The sequence below is a fragment of the Podarcis raffonei genome, chromosome 6 (genome assembly GCF_027172205.1).
Source record: "Podarcis raffonei isolate rPodRaf1 chromosome 6, rPodRaf1.pri, whole genome shotgun sequence".
Lineage (NCBI taxonomy): Eukaryota > Metazoa > Chordata > Lepidosauria > Squamata > Lacertidae > Podarcis > Podarcis raffonei.
In genome coordinates, this window is record NC_070607.1 from 43,302,746 (window position 1) to 43,327,976 (window position 25,231).

Consider the following 25,231-nt stretch of genomic DNA (forward strand, 5'->3'; position numbering starts at 1 on the left):
CGTGCTTCGCAAGACGAAAAATTTGCAAGACGAAAAAACTCGCAGAACGAATTAATTTCGTCTTGCAAGGCACCACTGTAGGTAAATCTTCAGCTCCTTTTAAATCCCTTCACATCTTAGGGCTGGGGTATGTACCATCACTTTGAATTTGACTCATAAATAGACACTGAGCCAGTGCAACTGTAATGCCCAGTCGTTTTAACTATATTCTAAACCAACGGAGGTTTTCCAATCTGTCTTCAAATGCAGTCCCATATACCACACATCCATTCATTTATTATTCAGTTCCTAAGCCTGCTCTTCATTGTAAATGATCCCAAAGCAGGTTACAACATATAACTACATAAACCACAGCAGGCCAACACTAACAAGCCAACCACTATCATAACGCATTAACAAAAAGTTAGATAAAAATTCCAAAACATTTCACAATAGCCCAGCTCAAAAACTGACTATATTGCTTCAATCTCTTCAATAAGCCTAGGCAAAGAGGTGCCTCCTTAACTAGCACTAAAAAGCTAACAGTGTCAGCACCAGGTAATCTTCAACAGGGAAAGCATTCCAAAGAGAAGGGGCCACCACAGAGATGGCCTTTTCTCTCATCACTCTACAGGCAGACTTGTATAGAAAGAGGTATTTAGGTCTGATCATTTTTTACACATCAACATTAACACATTGAATTGAGTGCTGCAGGTTCTGCAGGACAAATGTTGTTATGTGGTTCCAACCGCCAGTACTTCTCAACATCCTCAGAATTACATCAGCTACAGTTTTTAAACCATACGCAGCCCAAAAAGCACTTTACAATAATTCAACTGGGAAGTTACCATAACATGCGTTGCTATGGCTAGGCTACCTAACCAGGAAAGGCCATCACTGACAAGCTAGTAATTGGAACTCCTTGCCACCAGGACCATCAAGGACAGCACTGGATCAAGGAGAGCCCCAAGACCATGAGCTCACTCTTTCAAGAGGAGAACGAACCTATCCAGAACAAACTGTGTATTAAATTCCCAATCAGAGAACCAGCAACACACAGGTAATCTAACCTGAATGTTACCAGTCCAGAGCATAGATAAGTGAAGTCAAACTATTAATATTCCAAGTAGAGTTGCATGTGGTGCATCACCTTAAGCTTATAAAAAGGATGCCATTCCATGGAAGCAACTCACACCTCAAGTGACACAAGTTGTACCTAAGTGTCTATACTCTCTTGTTCCTTACTTGTATCAGAAAATTTTCCAATGTGTGCTGACCCAAGTTACTGGAAGACCCAAATCACTGAATGAGAGCAATTTTTAAAGAATAAAATCTTTATGGACTACTGTGGGATAGCCCTCCATCAAAATAATGCTTGGGTCAATTAAAAGCCCTTCCTTATTGAGGCTTTACTTAGCTTCAGGTTGTGAAGGAGCAAGAGGCAACAAAAATAAGCCAATCATCTCAGTCATTCCCTACTGTTTCTTCACTAGCAGAGGGCAGCCCATAACAGGCATATCATGAAGCCTGCAGGAAGCAAAGGAAAGTGGAAAGAGCAGACTTTGGTCATTTCCTGTAAAAAGAGCCTGACTGCAATGTGCAGAGAATAACTTGTCTTGGTAGCTGAGAGCATTTGGACCTTTTCACAAATGAAGCAACCCAATCTTTTAAAAACAAAACCTGTGTTTATATAAGCTAGCTGCATGAATTCTTGTTGGGCAAATTAACTCTGTGATATGACTCAATATGTAGAGAAATAACTTTAACCATTTCAGTTGCTATGAGTGTTTCCATGATTTACAAAGCTCTCCTTCATGCAAGAGCTCAATGGAGACCAAGAGCTGGGAAAATCTATAAGCTATAAATGAACCAATATACTATCTTTAAAGGAAATTGTTGCTAAAAGAAAAGAACATACACTTGCTTCATTAAGGCAAATTATTATTTGGGGCATATTATTTGGGACTAAAAGCAAGACCTTGAGATGTTAAACTGGCCCCCCAAAGCTTGAAATACGTGTTTCTTTAGTATTTAAATTAATTGGCAACTAGTGCTTTAATTTCTTTTGTGTATAGAATGAAATATTGGCTCCAGCAATATTTGTATTTTGTAGAAAAAGGTAATGCGTATCTTGAGAACTGTAATGCATATCTTGAGAACTTTAACTTTCCTTGCCTATTGTTTTAGATAGTAGAATTGAAGTGTATTGCACTATTTCATTATTTGTAATAAGGGTGCCAAGAATCTATCATCAAAGTAGTATGGAATTCCTGTCGCCTAGGCAGCCCAGGACTTCCAGACACACTGTCTAGGCTTGTGCCCTTAGTAGTAGTGTCCAATATATTTCCAGCGAAAAGCAGTAAAGTTCAATTCCATACACATACTATTTTCTGTGGAGGTGGATGAGAGGATTTTCACAGCACAAATCCTATCTTTGCATGTCTGCTTGGCTGTATTCTCCATTTTGCTCATGAATCCAACTCCCTAGTAAGTGTGCTTGGGATTGCATTCTCAGAATTGAATAAGCTTGAAAGGAGGGCAGCTGCTCATAGAATGTGCACTTATTCTACCACCACTTCTGATCAACAGATTCTGTAGGTTTTCAAAATAGTACAAAATCTGTAAAACCTTCTTGACCAGAAACAACAGTGGGCATGGCTACCCTTAAAAGGTACAGGACAGATCACACTGCACACACCGCAGTTCTTTAATTTCCCCTTCTGTTTCTGCTGACCCTCTTCTCCATGACAGTGGTGGTGGTGACCCGTCCTCGTCCCAGATTATTTTTTTGTCAGTTTGGGTGCATGTTTTTCTTTTTAATAGCAGTGGTAGCCTCTCTGCTTGGAGCATATCATAATCCGAATGATATGGCTAATCAAATGGAAATGCTGGTTACCAATTACCCTGCTTCAGCAAAGGATATTCAACTAGATTTTCAGATCCTGTTTGAAAGAAGCTGCAGTTGCAGGGACTTTCAGGGACTTTAAGCACAAAAATTGGTGATTTGTATCACAGTTACTTCCAGTAATTTGATCAAAACAAAAAGTTATGTTACGCCATTTTATGACATTATGCTATGTTGTAATATTTTTTCACCTGGTTTTCCCTCTGCAAATAGTTACACTGTATTTTATAATATACTGGAAGCCATATGCCTGGTAATATTTTGCAGCTTCATACAGGCAAATAATGTTTTACTTATAAGCAAAACAAGATGGATGAAAAAAGCCCAGTTGAACACATTTACAAACATAAACATTGATGAAAATAAAGATGCAAATCCTCACTCTTACCAGAACACATTGATCTAGTTCCAATGTATCACAACAAAGTAGAACGTTTTCCCCCTACATCAGAAATGGAATAGGAGTCAATGATGTTAATTACTTGCAGAAGAGTTACAGTTTTACATACAATATGAATATTTATTTAGTAGGGAGACTTCCTTATTAATATTTCATAAGAATACTGGCCATCCAAGCTACTTAATAGATTTAAACTTTTAATAAAGATTCTACTGAAAAAGACAGTATCTGCTTGTTTATTTCTGAGCAACACTCTTGAGATAAATGCCTTACATCCTCCTTGACTTCAAGACCTGTATCATTAACATTGTGATTTTCTTGTTTTGCGTGATGATTACACAAAATACAGTATCTGGCTGCCATGTCTATTAATTCTTTATTTTCTTGGAGTTTTATTATTTTGGGGCTCCAATTATTCTCAAGTAAGAGAAGATCTCTGGAAAAGACACTGGACAGAGCTTGCTCCTTCCAGTCACAATTATTTTCTCTGTACACACTTAGGTATTTATTCACGTTCTCCTCACAGGTACGTTTCTGTGAAGTGCCACCTTCAGTTTGGCTTGCTGTGATAAAAGCTACATTCAAAGGAGAAGTGTCTGTGATTTTATAAATGCAAGGTCCATAGTCTAGAACCTTGGTATTTGAATGCAGCAAAGGGAAACAAATATTCAACATACCAGAGTTAACGCATGTCAAGTAATTAAGGTAATCATGTCCACTTTGGAATACGTTTTCCTCAAGGGCTGGTAAATGCTCTCTGCTCAGCAGCTGTCTTCTCTGATGGGCAGCAAATCCGTCAAAGGTTCTTTGTCGAAGTTCCCTTTCCAGCATTATTGATTCTAACTCCTTGTCTGCAAATGCCCTTCTTTTCCTCATTCTCTCACTGAGGCTAGAAAGGCAATGTTCTGTTTCCTGGGAGGGTGGACTATTTGCTACAACAAAATCCAAAGGAAAAGGACAGTTATTGTGCAAAGCCTGGCATTAGGTGCTTTCAAACATTATGCATTTCCTTTACAGAAAGCATTTCACGCGGTAAAAACGGTATTACTAAGAAACCTGTGTGTAAGTTGTCACATCACAGGTAATAGTTGCACATGCCAGTCATTAACTGTTTGTACACGTTGTATAGTTGAAAGTGTAGCATAGTGAAAGTGCACCCATACGCTTGTCACATACAACAGCTAACAGCTAACTACACCAGTGTATTTCATGTGTAGGTAATATCATATGTAATTAAGACATCTGAAGCAGCCTTTGTGCTTAAATACAGCTGACACCAATAAAATCAAGAACACTCAGTTCATACTCAGATCAGTTGCACTTAGGTATACTTAGCTTCTCTGGAATGCATCCAGTATTCACTCATGAAATGTAATGTCAACCAGAGTCTTGACTAGAAATGCCATTGTTACACAATCTTTTGATGTTTTTTAAGGGTTTGGAGAGTCATGCCTAAAGAGGTCTTCATAAGTAGATGCTTATTTATGGAATGTGTCAGGAATATAAAATAAACATTCATTTCACAGCTATAACAACTTATTGTCCTATATCAATACCACATTTTATAATGGAATGCATTAAAAGGGAAGAACCTACTAGGTTTGTTTCAAGTGTATTTCCTACATGCAGGCACATACCTTCCGGTGAGTGTCTAGCCAACAACCTGGCAGTCTGCTTGGTCTTGCAATGGAAGTTTAATCTGTGGCCAGAAACTGAACATTCACTGCTCCTCATGGCTTTCTTAACCTATGCAACGACAAAAAGAAGAGGACATTCATCAACACCATAGCTATTTTTGCTTACTAACAATGTCCATGCTTGCCTGCTAAAATAATACTGAAAACATTCAAGCTATTTGGAAGCAAATAAGAAAAGCTGCATTATGATCAAAAGACAACTTTTCCCCAGGATGCATTACAATTATATAGTTTACATTAGGGGTTTATTATTGCTGTTTTAAATACATATAACATATAACATGAACTCAAAGAAAGGGAACTTGTCTTCAATAGCAGTAAACCAATGACAGTGCCAGGCCCAGACAGCTCCACTAGCACCCAAATTAATTTAAGAAGCTTAAACTATTTACACTGAATCCATCCCATTTAAAAGTTAATGTTACTCAGCTTCGGTCTACATGAGGCAAAGCTTACTAAAGACTGGAACTTGTTTTAGCTGAAACGCAGAACCAGATTCCAGTGACTTTCTCAGGAAATGGTGCTTCAGGAGACGGCAGTTTTAAGGTTACTTTCCTTACATTATTCCTCAGCTTCACATCCTCCCTGTTTGTTTTTGTGTAACTTAGAATCATAGAACCGTAGAGTTGGAAGGGACCTCAAGGGTCATCTAGTCCAAACCCATGCAATGCAGGAATTGCAACCAAAGCATCCATGACAGTTGACCATCCAACCTCTGCCTAAAAACCTCCACAGGAGAGGAGTCCACCACCTTCCCAAGGAGTCCATTCCAATGTCGAACATGACTTACCGCCAGAAAGGTCTTCCTGATGCAAATGCTTTATTTTTTGTTCTGGAAAAGCTTACTGCCCTATAAAACTTGCATGGGCCCAGAAGCTAAGCAAAAAAGCCCACCCTACTGCCCAGGGCACACACCGATGAAGCTAAAACTAAAGCCAGCTGAACTTACAGGAGCAAATTCAGCAGCTGAAGCTTTGTGCTTTGCTACAGGGAAAAAAAACTTCACAGCTGAAGATGCTCCTGCATTGCAAGGAGTAAAGGCAAGGTGGGGGTTTGCCTCTGGGGGGGGGATCCTGCTTATACTGTACAGGGACTAGTACGTTCTTAGTTTAAACAGCAACTATTCAACCTGCCAGAGTTGCCTATACTGGCAAGTGTGGCCCTCTGAGGGGCCCCCACATCACATGCCCTGAGGCGTTTCCGCCATTCCCCCACCCGCCGCCGCCGCCTGAGAGGATTTCTTTAGCCATTACTAACTGTTCTGCTGCTCCACCACCGAAATTAATACAACTCAGTGCTGAAGCAAGTTGTTCAGGTAAGTTTTTAATGTCTGACATTATTTTTATTTTTATATTTTGTTGGAAGCCGCCCAGAGTGGCTGGGGAAACCCAGCCAGATGGGCGGGGTATAAACAATAAAATTATTAACTGTCACCATCATCATCACCATTATTATTATTATTGTGTTATGGCCTCTTAAGGACTCCAGAGCCGTCAGCAAGGAGAGAGGGGCCCGAGGAGGGGCCCTGCTGGCCCTCCTCTGCCGCCGGCGTTGTGTTTCCCGCTCCTGCTGGTTTTTCCCCCGCGCAAGGCGCGCGCACCCACTCACCTGGCCGGCCACCTGGTCTTGGTGCCTCCTCAGCGCCACCTGCGCGGCCGTCACGCGCTGCCTCTCGAGCACCAGCAAGCACGCGGCGCACGCGCACTCCCGCCAGCGGCACAGCCGCTTGTGGCCCTTGAGGCTGGACACCACGCCGTGGTTCCTGCAGCGCGCGCACTTGGGCAGTCGCTGGCTCAGCAGGCGCCGCGAGCCGGTGCTGAAAGCGCCGCAGCCGCCCTCGCCCTCATGGCCGGGGCGCTCTGAAGAATTGACGGGGCGGGCAGACTTAGCTTTTCGCTGCCGCTTGGAGGGCAAGGGCAACATGATGGACCTCTTGCTCGCTGTCTCAGGCCTCCTGAAACTGTAGCTACTTTTTTTTTTTGGTGGGCTTGAAGGCACCTGCCCAGGTTGGGCTTCACTTTGCTAGACGACAGCAAAGCCGCGTCGCATTTGCAACTTGTCGGGGCTGTAGCGCCCTCTGGCCGAGTCTGCGGCTGCTTCCCGTCGGCTCTCCTCTACAGCCGTGTCTTCTTCTGTCCTGCGTATTAGTAGCACCTTTCCGATGAAGGCTCAGCCCGGCCCAGCCTTGATCTTTGACGTCAGTTCTCCACTTCTCCCCACCACTTTCCACTCAATCAAATCTATTCCAGGCTTAACCCCTAAAATGCTACAGGACACAAGGCTCTGCTTTGCTGTCCTTCCTGCCCCACAACACACACACGCATCGACCCATTTTCGAGACCTGTACTACATCAATTATTGCCAAGAATCGGATGCACACCCCAGATTCATTATGAGAAGAACCTGGACTGTCGGCCTTGCCAGGCACAGTAAGTGAGGACGCTAATTCAAAATTACACCTACCAGTGAGCAAGGACTAGGGCAATGTGTTTATTATGTTTCTTCATTACCTTTCTGGCAAGATACTCAAGACATTTTACAGCAGAAAAGCACAAAAACAGATGCAACTCCTCCCCCAGCCAGTAAGAAAAAAATAATAATGGAGATTGCAACAGCAGATTTTTAAAAAATAATTTTTGTAAATAGTTAGGAAGCAGTCCTGAAAAACTCCACTGAAATAAGAGTTTTTACTGAACTTTCTTCAGTGGTTCATAGTCTTGAGACTTAGTCATTTAGCATTTTAAACGACAAAACTAGCACCTTGAATCATGGCTGGAAGCAAGTCAGTAACCAGTGAAGCTAGTAAAGGATTGGCATAATGTGATACAGCTGGCAGTTGCATGTGGAACTAATGGAACCTTTTGGGCATTATTTAATGACGGCTCCATGTAGAACATACTGCAGTACTGTAATCCAATCTCAAATTAACAAGAAATTACTTTTGGCGTGTAATTCAAAGTTGGTAAAAAGCAGTCCTAGCCACCACTGATATCTGAGCATCTAGGTGCAGTTTTGAGTCTAGAACGCTCAAACTATGTATACTTTTTCCTCAATGCTCTCTCATTCAAATGCAGATGTATACATATTTAATCATTTAAATGATTAAAACTAACATGATTAATTGACTAATATTTATTTAAAAGGGTGATAGTCCTATTAATTGGTACGATAAACTAACATTTTAATCTACAATTACAATCTCCTAGCTAACTGATGAAATGAATAATAAATTTCAGGATTTGGGGCTCTTGTGATACCTCGGGTTAAGTACTTAATTCGTTCCAGAGGTCCGTTCTTAATTTGAAACTGTTCTTAACCTGAAGCACCACTTTAGCTAATGGGGCCTCCTGCTGCTGCCACGCCGCCGGAGCACGATTTCTGTTCTCATCCTGAAGCAAAGTTCTTAACCCGAGGTACTATTTCTGGGTTAACGGAGTCTGTAACCTGAAGCATATGTAACCCGAGGTACCACTGTACATCACAAAAGTCCACTCTCATGGATCCATAAACAAACAAAAAAGAAACATTATTTTATATTTAAATACACTATAGTTATTTAGAATATAGAATATTGACTCGAAAGCCAGAAAATTCAAAAGCTTACATCTGTAGCACTACAAAAACAAGCAGAACTCCATACATCATTGCAAAGCAATGATCCATGATCTCTTGATCCAACTGCTGTTTGTCTTCAGTGTTAGGAATTTCAAATTCAGGGTCACCTTTTAAATATAGTGTTTGATTCAGAACTAAAATACTCGAAGATAATACTCCCATGTTGTAACACATGTTCACCTAAGTAGTTGTAACACATGCTCACACAAGTAGTCTTGCACAGCTCTCACTCATTTTGGTTGAGTTTGCACACAATAATTTCTTACATAGTGGATTTTGACCTAGTGCACTAGGCCACAATAATTTGTCCATCCTGGCTCATTTGTGATATGAAAGAGTGATTTCAGCCATACAGTGATATGGCAAAACGCATCCTGGCTAAAATGCCTTTGGCTCTGGATGTTGTTCGGTCACTTGAAATAGGAAATTTTTATTAATCCTTTATTGCTGCTCATTAGGTAAGCCAAGTAGGTATACGTTTGAATTTTCCATTAACTCTTCAACACTGTACTAGTAATTGTATTCAGATAAAAGTAACCTTGTTAATGTCCCCTCCGCCTTTTAAACATTTGAAGTCTGTTTCAGAACAAAAATGTGACATTTCAAAACTTAAGATCAGTATCAATGTTTAATAGATTTAAGCAAAGAAAGTGAAACTAACATTTGTAGCCGGTCTTTTTACAACGGAACACATTAAAGCGGAATGCTGTTCTTCATCCTTATTCTGATTTATTACAAAAATAAATCCTATCAGGTAAGAACTGTGCTCTTTGCAAGGATGCTACTTTTTCCCAAAGTAAACGCTGAGTAAGTAAAGGCTCTTCCCCACTTCTTGTCTCTGGTTTTGGACTAAGCCATAATTAACATGAAACAGTTATATAAATGACACAATTCAAACGCTGAGCATGAAGAGCTACACTTAGACCCTGCCTGCACTGTATATTTAAAGGCCTTGAAGCAGTCAGGGCTTCCCCCAAAGAATCCTGGGAATTTGTTCGTTAAGGGTGCTTAGAGTTGCTAGGGGACCCCTGTTCTCCTCGCAGAGTAACACTTCTCAGAGTGGTTTAACAGCCAACCTCTCTTCCCAGAGAACTCTGGGAATTGTAGCTCTGGGAGGAGAACGGGGGGTCTCCTAATCCCTCACAGCATCATAAACAAAAAAACCAGTTCCCAGGATTCTTTGGGGCAGGCCCTGACTGTTTTTAAGGTGGGATGACGCTGCTTTAAATGTATAGTGCAGATGGGGCCTTAATCATAGTGGTAACTGTTAACTCTGCTATCCCAAATTGATCCCAACTGTTCAGCCATATGAACCACAACTCTATTCATGGTCTGTTATCATTAGCAGGCCCTTGAAACTCAACAGTTATTTCCCTATAAGCATTTCTGTTTAGGGAGAAGGTTCTTCCCATTATGTGTATTGCAGCTCTAATACCCACTGAAGCATAAAAAAGCGTCTGAGCCATCCCTCTATAGTTCCTCTCCTGAACTTTGAAAGAAATACACAGCTGCAGCACAAGCGTAAGTTAGGGCTGCCAACTTGTCAGAAAAAGAATTAGCCTGATTCTGGGGTTTTAATACCAGCCTGAAATGGAAGAATTAGCAAATGAAACTTTTCAAGCAATGGAGATAATCATTATCACCTGCTAATATCTACATAGCAAACTCTTGTTAAAGGCTCAGGACAGAAGCAGATAACAAAAGCTGGCAAGCCTAGAAATGGCTAGAATATCCACTTTCACAACCACAGGCTGGGAGGTGGTGTGAAAGTGTGACCAGACACAACTTTATTTGGGGATCGAATGTACTTGAGCACATCTGATCTCCTACAGTTTACATTAATCCTGCATTAACTTCCTGTCCAACTGCATGTCAGAAACAGACTATGAAGATTCCTAAACTTCCACTTTGGCACTAAGGCACCAAGCAGTGGAAATTGCTGTGGATAGCACCTGATAGACCAAATGTTGTGAACAATACCAACCCAAATACTGACATGACCAGTCAGTGACGCAAAACGAAACATCGCTTTCAGAATGGCACCACTTGAAGTCAACATTTGAACATGACTTTTTGGTGCATTTAGTGCTCAGAATATGAGGAACATTTTCCACTGGCATCTTCCTGAGAAGATGGCAGGCTGCGTTCAGATGTCACTCCAGAATCCTGGCTATCTGCAGGTGTAGCTGAAATACAGAAGCAGAAGAACAATCCAGTGATTTCAGGTTCTTTGTATGAATCTGCTCATTACAATTAATCCAAGGAATTCTCTGTTTGTTTTAATTTCATGTCCATTTTTGATCTTGAATCATACAAATATTTGAAATACAAATAAGCTTATCACCTCATGTTATTATAGCTTGAATCTTTCTAGTTTGCAGATGGTGGCTTATTAGATCAACTCCCCAATACTACTGCAAATATACAACTTACTTCATGTAGTCTACAAAGATGCTATAAGTTTCAAACAACCGCCCCCCCCCAAATTGACAACTCTAAAGAGTTTGAGATTAATTTCCAAGTAGTTTGCCCTCTTGTGGCTACTCAAAAATTAAACATCAGAACTTAAAACTCCAAAAATAATTTTCACGTCCCACATTCATGCCATAGACTGTGAGAAAAGAATGGAAAGATTGGCTCTGTTCCTTTAAAATCTGGGGTGGTATCTGACTCATAACCTGAATAGATTACTGAAATTAATTGATTTGTTAGTCTGGGTCATCTATGAGTATGACTTAGAACTGTCCGTCAATGATATCTGACTTTCTGTAAATCCATTTGGCTAAAGATACGTATGACTGAATCCACATAGGACTAAACCAGATAAAGATACTTGTGAGAGCAAGGGTTGAAGGAGCATTTCACTACCAGCAGAAGTGTGCCTGGCAGACAGCACTATCAGCTAGATCCATTAGAAAAAAGCATCTTGCAAGCAAAGGAGAATACACATATAGTGCTTTTACAAAATTAACTTTGTTCCCATGTTGAAGTTAGCAGCTTTTCAAAACATACCTTCTCAGCTTGAGACAAACTGCTGCTAGGAAGCAAACAATTTTTCAGTTTTCAGGCAACCTAATTATGTACACAAAACAGTATGTGGTGCTTCAGAGTATGTATTTAGGTCACATAGTTGTGAGTGCTTCTCTGCATCAAAAACAAAGCACATGTCTAGGGAAAGAGTTTCAAGTCTAGCCTTTTCTTTGATGTGCTAGGTTTTCATACATAGGATTTTAAAAAACAACAACAGGTAGGCATGAACATACAAATAAGAGATATTTCATGAGTTATTTCAGCATGTTTCTATCAGCCATGTTTGTGGCAGAACAGGAAAAGTAGTTCTTCTGAAGGGAAAAGTTAACTCTGTTTGAAACTGTGGAAAATGTTTCTGTATCACGGCTGTGAGCCAGCCAAAGGTTGCCCATAGTATACTTGATTTTTCCCTACACTGGGCTAAAGGCATGAAACCAAGAAAGGTAAATAAAATACTTAAGGGTTTTTTTGTGTGTGGTTTTTCCTTGACCTTACCAAATCTGAAAGCAGCCATTAATTTATATTTCCACAATTCAAGATGAAAAGCAAACAGGAGCTAAATATTTTAAGAAGGACCATGCTAAAGAGGGAAGTGCTATAGCATAGTGGTAAAACACACCCCACACAGGGCAAAAGGTTATAGGTTCAATGCCTAGTGTCTCCTGATAACGGAAATATTCCTGCCTGAAACCCTGGAGAACAGCTGCCAGTCAGTACAGAGTACAGGTGACTCTCAACTAATGCAGGAGTTACATTCCAGGGATAGTGCATAAAGCCAAAATTGCATATAATCAAAACACATTGAGTTCAGTGGCAGGTGGGATTGCCAAAGTCTTTTTTTCTATTGCTGTTTAATTGCTTTTTAATGATAGTTTCTTCTATGCTTTTAGCTGTTCTTATCCGTAAACTTCCTTGAGTCCCTGTCAGGAGAAAGGGAGACTATAAATAAATATATAATCATTGTCATCTTTGGAACCTTCCCACCAGGTCTGGCCCAGGCGCTCCACTCCTGTCACTATTCATATCAGGTTACCACCAGGATGCTAGTCACATGGCATCCTTTCACACTAGCCAACCTCCATGGGATTCCCTAACAGGCATGCTGGGATGGCGTATTGGCATCCATATCAGGAGTCTTTCAGGATAACGGATTCTGACCTAATGCCATGCTTACCTCACTGTAGTCATGTGAAAGTTGTTGTTTATCCCCTTCCTGTCTGGGTGGACAGCCACAACACACCTGCTATGCAACCAACGGAACCTTTTGAATGCTTACCAGATGTTTCCTTTGTAGCTTCAGCCACAACATTCAGTGGGAGAGGCGGCGGAATGTAGTGAATCCCTGGCAGAAACCCCTGAGGTATAAAAGGTGGCAATGGAGTGTAATAACCTGGACAAAAATCTCCACCTACATCTTGCATCTGCGTGAAGGCAAAGAGACAAAGGTATTTGGTTTCAGTGTGAATACATAAAGGGGCGGAAGGCTAAGACAAAATGTGTTTTATCATCATATAATTCTGAACTGTTTACGAATATTTATGTGTAGGTTGACCAGGAGCAAAAGAGGTCATTGTGGCTATGCTCTACTTCCAGTGTCAAATATAGGATGCCTCTGAATACCATTTGCTAGGAACCAAATGTGGGGAAAGTGTTGTGGCACTCAGGACCTGCTTGCAGGCTTCCATCTGGTTGGCCACTGAAAGAACAGTATGCTGGAGTAGATGGGCCTTTGGCTTTCCTTATGAACTTATGTTCAGGGTCCTGCAGCTTTAATAGTTGTGCAGAGGAAGGAAATTCTACAGCTGTAGCTTGCATTACAAGCTGCTACCGATAAATTGCAGGAGCCCTGTCCCTTTTTGCACCTAGCTACCCTATTCCAGGTTGACTGGGGAAATTATGGCAGTTTTCATCATACTGGGAACCCATTTTGCATTTACATTTCCATACCATTTCCATTTACAGTGTCCTGATCTTCCATTCAAGTGCAAAACTGTGAACATGGGCAAAGTTCTCCATGTACATGTGCCCTAACAGGAGCCAGTTGCAATATGTACTAAAAAAAGAAAAGGCCCCTAAAACCCCAAGAGAATGATTAGTTCAATTATCCAGCAGGTTCAATTTCTGATGTGGGTTCCTCTAGCGTAGATACCTTGAAACCATCCTCTGTCAAATTCTGTCCGATTTACTTTCACTTTGAAGAAACAATTATCAGTGTATGGATACGCTATATTTTGTGCCAACTAGGAGCTGGGTATTTAAAATAAGGATTATTTCTGAGTGAACAACCAAATATGTACCCCACTGAAAGCAAAGGAGAACACCTGAACTTGGATGCACATATCTGTTGAAAGTAGTGGTTAAATCATATTTAAGGTACTTCACACCTGGCTTTTTGTGTGGAATAGTCATGCTTTGTTCACTTACTCTTTACAAGACAGCTACACAGCTGTTGCATTGTATTTTTCCTGTTCTACTGTCTTTCCTCAGAAGAACAGACATACACCAAAATGTCTGACTTTATTATGCAATTGATTAATCAGTTTCCATGAGGCATCCTGATGCCTAACAGGCACCTTTTTCAGGAGAACAGAAGAGTAACGCAATCTCCACAGGTGTGGATGCCTTAGAAGTACTGAAATATATTTTTAGAACAGCAATATTTTCCTGTGGGCATTGATCTATCACAACATATATATGCTGTTATCTTTGTGGTGGAAACAATTATATCACTCTACTTTTTTTTATTTGATATTTTAATTAGCACTAAAATGCTTTTCTGGCTTTACTTTTTTATGAAGTAAAACCCCTTTGTTGTCAACACCATTTTAGCAATGTGGTTAATGGCAGTGATCAGGGTGGATTTTTAGTTTTTATTACCACTATAATACCCCTTTGATTAAAAGCAGATAGCCATAAAATACACACTGGCATTAAATATTGATTCAAAACTAAGCAAGCTGCTAAAATGGCACCAGCTACAAAGGCTGTCTTTATTTTTTCATTTAACAAAATTTATAGACTGCTTTATCAGTATAACAAATGCATGCTTCTCTTCCAGTAGCTGCTCACATGATTTGGACCTTTCCCCCCCTCATATAAATTGTTATTAATTTTCCAGCACAATTGTACAATTTATCCAAATTTTACCAAATTGCTCTTTTTGGACTTCCTTCAGTTTCTCTGGTAATCATCCGTAATTACTCTTCAATACGCATTCCCTTCATTGTATTGCCATTTGACTTCCCTCCTTTTCTATTTCTTTTTAACAATACATCTTAAACTTTTACAGTGCTTCTTGAAACCCCACTAGCGTTGTTTGCACATCACATACATTTTTCAGATAATCTACAAACTTTCCCCAATCTTCGATGAACTTTTGGTTTCGAACATATCTTATTTTCCCAGTCAATTTGTCCAGTTCCGCATAGTCCATCAATTTCATTCTCCATTCTTGAATCGTCGGTATTTCCTCTTGTTTCCATTTCTGGGCCAATATGGACCTTCTTTTCCACCCACATCAGCTGTTTCACATCCAGTGATGAGGATGGAACATAGGAGGTCTATACATAGAGTAATAGTGTAGAAAGTCAATTCCAATTGTAGCTTACAGCAGAAAAGCCATGAATGGATGGCACTAGGAGCTGCCTGTCTGGAAGCTCATTCCAATGTGCATCCAGTTTGTACAGTTCCTAATAGTAGCCGATCTGAAACACTCCCAGAGATATTATCTATATTCAAGACCAGGAGTTGGAAAGGTGGAAAATAAAATTAAAGTGACAAGTTTTGCATAACCCTGAAATTTACCCCTTTTTTGTTTTGTCTACATACAGTTCAAGACTGATGCAACCAGAGGCAAAGGGTTCTTTCTTTCTTTCTTTCTTTCTTTCTTTCTTTCTTTCTTTCTTTCTCTTTGCAAGTACGGGATATTTCAAGACCTGACCTCCTGCATTCAAACAGAGCTTGCATTAAGCAGTACTATGGATAAAACGTCACTTACTGGCATAGAAGCAACACCTCCTGGCCCATGACTGCTAGGAAAGTGCCTGAAACCTGCTTGCAGGGGCAAGACAGAGGCAGGTGAAGGGCCTCTGTAGCCTGTTTGGTTGATAGTGAATCCAACAGAAAATGGATGGTAAGGGTACATCCCAGAGTACCCGGGATACACTTTCGGAGGCTCCCTCTCCACAGATTCTGGGCCCACAACAGCACATTCTTGAGGCTGGTCTACAGAGAAATAGAATAGTTGAACAGAATAGTGTTATAAACAATATATGTAAGATTTCCATGTATTTTTGCATCTTGAAAATGCTGTGCTTCCACTATTTGAATATTCATGAGTAGGTCCCTTTTAGATGTCCTCCCAACATTGTAGGAGATGATTATCCAGGACCAGCTCTGTGCAGCTAGGAGGATGCTTAAATTGCCAAAACATGCGGAGAAGGACACTGCACTGGGGCAAATTGCCAGGTCTCTGGGAAAGAACCTCACAACTGGGTTGTACCTACATAGCTGGGTTCAGAGGTGTACTTAGGGGCTGGTGAAACAGGCCTTCGCTGGAGACGCAGGCCCAGGGAGAAGCAATAATCACCCCAGAAATCTTTCTCCAACTATCTGTGTAAAGCTGTGAATTTAGACAAGAGTGGGGAGCTGAGCTGTAGGAGAAATGGCAAGGCGGTATGAAGGTAGACCACTGGAGACTGGAAAGTGTGTGGGCACACCGCCACTGTTGTGGTAAGATCAAAAGTGGAACAAGCTTCCCATCCTTATTGCATCACAGAACAAAGACATGCAAATGTTTTCACCCTTCCTCCAATCCTCACACTAACTCTTCAAGTACTTAGGTAGCATAAAATGCAGCAATTTCTAATGTGGCTATTACGGTAAAGTCAGATTTTTTTCTGGGGGTGGTGCCACCAATACAGCTCCTTGCCAAGGGCGCAAGGGACCCAGTTAAACCTCTGGCTGGGTTATCTAAATGTTTTTACAGCTATGTAGAGGTACTCATGGATAAACGGCTCCCACCCAGCTGGAGAATGTCCAGAGGCACCATTCCTACTCACAGATTACAAGATTCTAGACACCATGTAGTATTGAAGCAAAGTTAAACACTACCAGGGCCTCTGAATTTGCAGCACTTGTGGCTGGAAGATTTATCAGTATTTCGAAACAAAACAACCTGATGCATTTGAAAACAAGCTCACAGGTTTAATGCTAAGTCTAAATAAAAGAATAACATACAGGCTGTTTTAATAGTGTTTAGTACGCTGACAAACCAGTAGATGGCAAACCACAATTAAAGATAGCACAAAATAGAGATAATAGAATCAAACAGCTAGAGAGCATGTTGAAGTCATATTAACCACATATTTTTTAGAACTGAACCAACATGTTCTGAAAATTTAAAACTGAGGAAAATTGCAGAGCTTAAATACGTTTTGCAACATATATGTTTTTGAGAAATTTGTTTTACTTACAGCTTGTTGATTTAAGGCAGTATTGCTATCAACTTGCTAGATTTAACATTTTCTAAACTTCATGTTGTTACCTTAAATTCAATAATGAGAATTCTGACCAAAAAAAATCTAAGTATTCTAAAATAAAATTTATTTTTGCAAAGTTAGATCTTGATTTTCCCCTCCCAAAATTCACTGCAGCTCTAGATATTTGTAAAAGCAGCCACATATGAGCACCGCTTTCATTGCAAAAATAAATTTTCATAAGACGACAGGCAAATCCCAGGTTTGCTTTTCTCTTTTATATTTTACACACCTGGTCCTAACAAATGGCAGTAACTTCCCTGTTTATTTGCACTGGCTGTGATGTATTCCCCTTGCTAAAGGAGATGTCTGTAAAATACAACAAACTTCATTTTAAGTCCAGACTCTGGGTTAGTCTTGTTGCTCTACTGGCAATTCAGTGCTGTGCAGGGCCTGCTGCAAGCTCATTTCACTCTTAAAACAAAGACGACTGCATATATTTGTGGGGTGGTTTTTCTTTCTTTTCTGCAACAATGAAACATGGTCAAGCAGCCTCCAAGACTAAATTCCTGCAGCTACAAAGTCCTCAAGCAGGATATGGAACTGCAAAATAAATAAATAAATCCATGCTCTCTTTTCAGGGAAGAAGAAATCCCAAAATAGCACCAGTACCAAATCTCAACAACAGAAAACAGAAATTATTGAGGCAGAGCAGGTGGAACATTTGGTGCATATATGCAAATTATTATTATTATTATTATTATTATTATTATTATTATTATTATTATTTATTTGTTCCCTGCCCATCTGGCTGGGCTTCCCCAGCTACTCTGGGCGGCTTCCAACAAAGATTAAAAATACATTAAAATAATGGCTATGAACACATCAGCCTGTTTGAAGCAGAGCTTTGAGCTGGGCCACATACCTAAATCTATGAAAGTTGGAGAGCTGGGTTTGGGTGGTGTCCTGGCAGTCCTTGTCCTCATAGAGTGGCTAACTGCTGCAGAAGTTCCCTTGGCTCCTTCCTGCACAACAGACCCCTGGGTGTGGGGTTCTGAAAGATTCAGCATGGAGCACTTTCTGCCACTACCTGTGGTTGCCACCTGTTCATTGCTGGGACTGTGCTGACCAGGTGGCAACATTTCCCTGAGTGGGGAGTCCGGTCCCTGCCTCTTCAAGGCCTTCTGCGCAGCCATGATCTTCTGGCGTTCAGTAATGAGAGCACATTTTTCACATGGGCACTGCTTCCAGCGGCAGTGGCCTGCGTGGCCCTTCACGGGTACCACAAAGCCATGGTTCCGGCAGCGTGAGCATTTGGGGGCCCGGAGAGACTGAGCAGCTGCATCTTGGGACTCCATGGCAGGCAACCGTCTGCAGCCCCACCACACCAAGGCAGCAGGTCTGAATCTGCTCGTAGAAGCTGCAGAGAATAGCTACAATATAGCTAGTAAGCCTGGGCCTGCAGAAGGGGAGGAGTTTGGTTCCAAAAAGAAAAGAAACAATTGGCCAGCCCCCAGAATACAGTAGAACTCCTGTAGCAGACTTCAACAGAGTAATAGGTGGGTGGGTGGCATTGCATATCCTCAAAAACCTTTGTTTTTTAAAATCAAGTGTTCTAAGCTTGCTGACTCCCTTCTCCCTCTGTCAGAAAGGAGGTGGGGCTTTTGGTTTAAGGACTGCAGGCGTTTGCTAACAGAAGATAAGGAACTCAGTCTTCTAGTCGTCCTGCAATAATTTTTATTAAGAAGCAGGCTACTCAGTTTTGAGCTTTAACAGGACATGAGGGCGGCAGCATTCACTGAGATGGTGTTGTTTTACTGGCACTGGTTAACCCTGTGGCTGAGTGATTCTTGTGCTGGCCCTACCTGGGGCTGCTTAAACCACTGTTGGCTTTTGGTTAATTAAAAACTGGCCAGCTTCACATGTTTTAAGTTTTATAAGTGGAGAACATGTGGCCCCTCAGATGTTATGGGACAGCATCCTCAATGCTTTGTTCTTTTTATTATATGAGTTTTCCATATAGTACATTTGCAGAAACAAGCAACTTATGTATGCCTTTAGTTATACAATACCTTGTTTTCATAAAATAAACGAAGGGCAACCATAAACTATTGTTTCACACAAAAATATTATTTCAGCTGTTTTTCCACCCATTTCTGCCAGATTCCTTGATCAGCTTTTACAGCTGGACAATTATGGATAGCTCATTTACGGGCACTAATATGCCTTCTTTAAAAACTCCAAACAGCCACACAAGATATTCAGTATGTTACAAGGCAAGCTATATAACCATCAAGCTAATTGCTGTACACTGTATGGTACTTAATTGTGCAAAAGTCTGATAATAAATTGGGAACCCTGTTCACACAGGGTCATAGCTATACACACATAGAGGCCAATTTAACACTGTTATTTATTTGTTATAAATATTTATATCCCTTTCTTCATTGCAAGCAATTTCAGAGTTACAAGTTAAAAGTATCATGCATCAATATAAAAACAACAACATTAAAAACAGAAACAGATAAATTATAACCAAAAAGGTCACTTTCACTTAACACATAGAAATTGTGGGCAGAGGCAATGGGTGCAATGCTGATCCCCTCTTATGTATGTATATACTGAAAAACAAAATAAATTGGAAATATTTATTAAATCAAAGCATATAAATGACAAAAATATAAAAACTCTGCAATAACTGAAAATAAAAAGAATGTATGAATGAAATATAAAACTGCAATTTATAAATGGAAAGCAAGGTTAGAGTTGCAAATAAAAATAATTAACCAAACTACCAATAATGCATGTATACGTGTTAATTCCCCCTAAAATGCATCTTCCTAAACTTCAATCAGTCCAAACCGGTTAAAAGTTTTTCTAAATTGTCAGTCTTATAAAATTAAGGAAATGGCTTCTGGGGACTCAAAGGAAAAGTTTAGGTAAAAAAAGAGGGGGGGTTTACAATGTTTAATAGTGAAGTCTGAGCCTCCCAATGGAACAAGCAAGAACTAACAGAAACAGAATTTTAGTGAAAATAAAAACCTATAAAAACTGCATCTATTTTTTAAAAAACTGTCCATTAGCCAAATAACCAGGTCCAAAAAGGCTGGCTTAGAGAAAATGGGCAAGTGCAGCTTCAGAAACTCCCTGACATCTACAAAACTTCATATACTGTTTACTCAGCTAACCTTTGAAGTGCCTGTGTTCTTTTCATAATTTATATTGTTAAATATGGTTGCCACTAACCTTCTGAAATGTACAAGAATCCAGGACTTTCTATTGTGAAGGAAACAGACCTGGGAACACATACAGGCTTTAAAACCATACCACCACTCCAGGAAAAAGAAGCAGATGTGGATCACGAAGCTGGTTCATTGTCCACAATTCTAATTTTGTGAAAATAGATACTTTCAGAAGTCCTTTCAGAAACTGCTCAGGAGCTATTGTGTCCAACAGTTGCCAAAAGGTCAACTTCTGCTAGAGGGTTCTGCTGTCGAAGAACTTGACCTACACAGCAGTGCGTCCTCCAGGCACTGCCCTCTCTAGCTTTTTGCTACTTCACAGCAGGACAAGCAATCTGCTTTAAAAGCAGACCTCCTCTCAGGCCCTGACGTTGTCCCTCTTGGCCATTTTTGTGAAGCTGCAGTTTGCTTGCAAAACACAGTAACATGAGGAAATGAAAACAGCCACATACTGTAGTTAGTTGCCTAGCATTCTCCTTTTGCATGTAGTGGGGACAACTAATATGCTCATCATTTATCCTTGAAAACATTAAACTTAATGGTGCTTCCAGATAGCACCTTATTACAAATGGGTCATTTACAGAAAGCAAATGGACAAGAGGTATTCTTTAACTTACTGAAAATTCCATGGAAAGTGTAAAGCCAGATTAAATAGGGGGAAATGCAGGCTGTCATTTTTATGCCAATGATGTTGTGTGGGTGCTGCAAAAAACTTGTACGCATGAACAACATCAATCCCACAATAAATCCCTGCCTGAGAGCACATTGAAGCTTTGTTTCCTTCATTACAGTTAAAAATTTTGAATTTAAATTTAGCACTATGAATATGAGGTAGAGTCAGAAACAAACATTTATGCAAGTTACTTTGCATTAAAAGGGGAATGAGGGCATATTAGTAGCTCTCAAATATTTAAAGTGCTGTTTTAAAGAAGACAGTGAACAGATGAGAGAGAACGATGCAACATAATATTCTAAGCCACAGCCGTAGTAGCAGCGGCAATGGCAGCAGCAGAGGTTTGGCCAGAAAATAAGGAAAGCTTTGCCAGGTCTATTTTATCTTTGTCAAAACGTATTTTCAGCCTTCTAATACATTCTTACAACAGTGTGGAAAATTCTTAGCACCACTCCCCTGTAGCCCTAGAGCACAGGAAGGCAACCTTCAGTCCTCAGCCTACTTTTATGTGACCCTCAGACTAATTTCCTGTAGGTGAGGGAAAAGCGGGTTTCAGAAAGAAAGCTGGGGAAGAGAAGGGGTGTCCCATACACTTTTGTCTCTGGCCCCACCCATCATTGGTATGTGGTCTCTGACAGATTACACCTGGACACACACTGGAGGGTTAATCTGACTACGAGATGGAAATATCCAACTAGCTTTATGTACATTACAATCCCCAATAATACACTCAGGTTAAAAAGATCACTATTTTAAACTCTGATGCTCAGAAATCTAGTGGCAGGAGACATTTATTTATTTATGTAATCTTGATCAAAGACAATACAAAATGGCTGCCATAGACAACAACAACAAAAAGATGCAATGGTACTTTCAACCAGTGAGTACCATTACAAAACAAGCACTGGTCATGCAGATCTGGCAAACCTTTTCTCAGATAATCCATTCTACCACAAAATCCCCACTTCTCTGTATCCCTCTTTTATCCTGTAACTCTCTCCCATTATATTTCCCATTTTCCCCCCAGCTTTATTTTTCCACTAACAGCCTACCTTTTTTCACAATTCACATCCAATAAGTAATGTTTTCTAAGTATCCATGCACCTCCTTCTTAGGAGATCATGGTGCCATTTAGTTTATGCTGAGTGACATACAGCCACTAGGACCTTGCTGGCTATCTGTTAGCCAGTAACATACAACCACTGTCTACTTTATTTACATCAAACTCAAACCTTTAGCAGTTAAAAGTTAAGGCTTAACATCTTTTGGGGAATCCCATGTTGTCTTATTTCTCCCAAAGGTGTTAGGAAGAAATGAGTGAGTGAACAACCAGCCTCTGTTACTTTTAACCTCAAGCAAACTCTTCTACATTGTGGTTTAATCTTATTATTAAAGAGAGTCTAATCCTTAGGACAACATAACCACTTCCCATCCTCTTTTATGTATTTAAAAGCCTGCTTCCATAGTGCTAGGCCTGTTTTGGCCCACTGAGGCCTTGTGGCTTTCAGCAAAGCCACGTGTGGAGTAGGCTAGAGTGTATGCAGTGCACAGTCTGCACCCACTGGGAGGGCCGATCCTTCCTTTGGAGGCCGAGTCTCTATGGTTAGAAGAACCCTGGGATTCGTGGCAGTTGGGAAAGTAGCCATTAATCCGCTCCTGGCCCTTCTCCCTTGCGCTGAATATGCCTTGTCCTTCTGCAGACCAGGGAAAATGCAGTTCCTGGAAGGAGGAGACTAGCAGCACCAAGTTCACCTCCTCCCAGAACATACCTTGGCTGTGGAGTGCAGCTGCCTATTCTTCCTGTAGAACGGGTATCGACAGCAGATCCATTAGCAACCTGGAGAAAATGGAAATGGAGGCCGCTAGGTCTTGCACATACCCCCACCCCAAGCTCTGGTCTCGACTCTGGACAGTTGCTTGCCCCGCTTCCTGGAGCTCTCAGGGAAACAGCAGCGGCAGCCCTGCACTCCCACTTTTGTGCAAGGCCTCAGGCAGCTACAGGGCCATGGATGCAGTGGCCTCCCTGAACAGCAGTCTACTCTCTCTGTGCAAACATCGGCGCTGCCTGTCAGCAGCAGCTGCAACCAAAAAAGCGGCCCCTCCTCCACCTCCACCAGAGGAAGAGTATAGCTGTGAGTATGGGTCAACGACTTACCTCATACTGTGCTCCCTGGGTGGCGTGGTGAGCTGTGGCGCAACCCACACAGCAGTATGCCCGCTGGATGTGGTGAAGTGCCGCATGCAAGTGGAACCTACGCGCTATCGGGGACTTTTTCAGGGGCTTAGTCTCACTGTGCAAGAGGAGGGAATGCGTGGTCTGGTCAAGGGGTGGGCTCCAACAGCCATAGGCTACTCCATGCAAGGACTTGCCAAGTTTGGCCTCTACGAGTACTTCAAGATCTATTACTCTGATTTGTTGGGTCCCGAACAAGCTTATCTGTGGCGTACCAGCGTTTACCTCGCTGCTTCAGCTAGTGCTGAGTTCTTTGCTGACATTGCTTTGTCCCCAATGGAAGCTGCCAAGGTACGAATTCAGACCCAGCATGGCTTTGCCAACACACTGCGGGAGGCAGCTCCCAAGATGTACATTGAAGAAGGGCTGTGGGCTTTCTACAAGGGGGTGGCTCCACTCTGGATGCGGCAGATCCCTTACACCATGATGAAGTTTTCCTGCTTTGAAAGAACTGTAGAGGCTCTCTACAAATACGTCATGCCCAAACCACGGGATCAGTGCACCAAAATGGAACAACTTGGAGTCACATTTGTTGGTGGATATATTGCTGGAGTCTTTTGCGCTGTAGTCTCACACCCAGCTGATTCTGTGATATCTGTGCTCAATAAAGAAAAGGGCAGCACTGCTGTAGGCGTCCTCAAGAAATTGGGCATGAAAGGCATCTGGAAAGGGCTATTTACCCGCATCTTAATGATTGGCACCCTCACTGCCCTGCAGTGGTTCATCTATGACTCAGTGAAAGTTTATCTCAAGCTACCCCGGCCCCCACCACCTGAGATGCCTGCCTCTTTGAAAAAGAAACTCTCTGAAAAATAGATCCACACTGTGAGGCTATACTGCTATGTTTCAAGGGTGTCATATGTCATAGTTCTATAGGAATTTCTACTCTACTAATATGTGGTTATGAGTAGACTGTAGAAATCCATCACACACTAATTCTGAATCTAAAACTAAGCTGCACAGTGCTCCAGCAACGTATTAAGTAATCTACTTTAAAGAACTACTTACTGCATGCAACACATGATTTAGCATAATATTTTCCCATATTTTATTTTGCTATTAATTGCGTTCAAAATAACATATTGCATAATTTGGTATATAGTTTTTATAGGCTGTTAAATATTTTAAGGTTAACATAACCAACTAATAGCAACTGCTAGATGAGCTGATTGTTTTAATACTGTTGTCATGCTCTGAAGATTATTGTCATTTGTCAAGTTGTTAGTATTCACTATCAGATGGCACCCTGATTATAATATAGCAAGTTGTAGATCCCCATGTACATCAGTTGTTTGAGACAACATCAAACATACATACTTTAAAAAGTAGTACTCAAAAAGTTAGTGAGGTCGTTTTAGAGAATACTTGTGAAGATCATAGATTTTGGTGAGAGAGCCTGTTTATGCATGCAGAAGGGCAGGGCATTTTATTTGATAGGCCTTGCCCTATGCCTCACCACAAATCTCATTGAGAGTATCCTGGGCTTAAAAAATGATGAGCATCACACATGTTGGTAGTATTATATTGATTCAGATACCACAGTATGGAAAGGAAGTCCTCTATGCTTGGGACTTGGCTGAAAGTTGAATTTATATGTTCCTTTAATGCGTATGTTGCACTTTCCCTAATATGTATAGTTCATTGTCCTGCAGTTTCATGTGGACACTTAGTGTTCGCATACTAAATAAAGTTATTGTAGTTATTGAGAAAATAAAAGGCCTTCTTTGGGACAGTGTTTGCTAAAGTTTGTTCTTTGTTTGTTTGTTTGTTTGTTTGCACATACTGCTTTTTCCAATTAAAGTTTAGTGATCTAACACAGCCCCTGCCCTAAGGCTTAGAATCTAAAATACACAACACAAGAAGGTACAAAAGAAAAAAGCCAACTCAGGAATGAATTCTTTAACGCTACTAACGTATGCATTCCTGCTATGGCTATGCTGATATCATTCCATAAACCTCCCGAAGTGGAGAGCAATTTTT

At 40.9% G+C, this 25,231-nt stretch overlaps 3 protein-coding genes across 4 annotated transcripts; 1 reads left to right on the top strand and 2 right to left on the bottom strand.

The window, feature by feature from the left end:
- Nucleotides 1-664: 664 nt before the first annotated feature.
- Nucleotides 665-7,100, bottom strand: LOC128415747 (doublesex- and mab-3-related transcription factor 2-like). Of its 2 annotated transcripts, XM_053392401.1 has the most exons (4): nucleotides 6,590-7,100; nucleotides 4,922-5,030; nucleotides 3,962-4,216; nucleotides 665-3,326 (listed from the first exon to the last, which is right to left on the bottom strand). In XM_053392401.1, exons 1-4 carry the CDS (start codon nucleotides 6,902-6,904, stop codon nucleotides 3,301-3,303), a joined length of 705 nt encoding a protein of 234 aa, XP_053248376.1. In that variant the 5' UTR covers nucleotides 6,905-7,100; the 3' UTR covers nucleotides 665-3,300. The 2 variants fall into 2 exon arrangements, with proteins under 2 accessions (XP_053248376.1, XP_053248375.1); XM_053392400.1 differs by having other exon boundaries at nucleotides 665-4,216.
- A 3,340-nt stretch (nucleotides 7,101-10,440) lies between these two features.
- Nucleotides 10,441-19,051, bottom strand: DMRTB1 (DMRT like family B with proline rich C-terminal 1). Its single transcript, XM_053392403.1, has 4 exons — nucleotides 18,029-19,051; nucleotides 15,624-15,850; nucleotides 12,903-13,047; nucleotides 10,441-10,782 (listed from the first exon to the last, which is right to left on the bottom strand). The coding sequence occupies exons 1-4, from the start codon at nucleotides 18,459-18,461 to the stop codon at nucleotides 10,679-10,681; spliced, it is 909 nt and encodes a 302-aa protein (XP_053248378.1). The 5' UTR covers nucleotides 18,462-19,051; the 3' UTR covers nucleotides 10,441-10,678.
- Nucleotides 19,052-22,569: 3,518 nt separating this feature from the next.
- On the top strand, nucleotides 22,570-24,981 carry LOC128415748 (phosphate carrier protein, mitochondrial-like). The gene has a single exon (XM_053392402.1). The coding sequence runs from the start codon at nucleotides 22,700-22,702 to the stop codon at nucleotides 24,065-24,067; it is 1,368 nt and encodes a 455-aa protein (XP_053248377.1). The 5' UTR covers nucleotides 22,570-22,699; the 3' UTR covers nucleotides 24,068-24,981.
- Nucleotides 24,982-25,231: the final 250 nt, after the last annotated feature.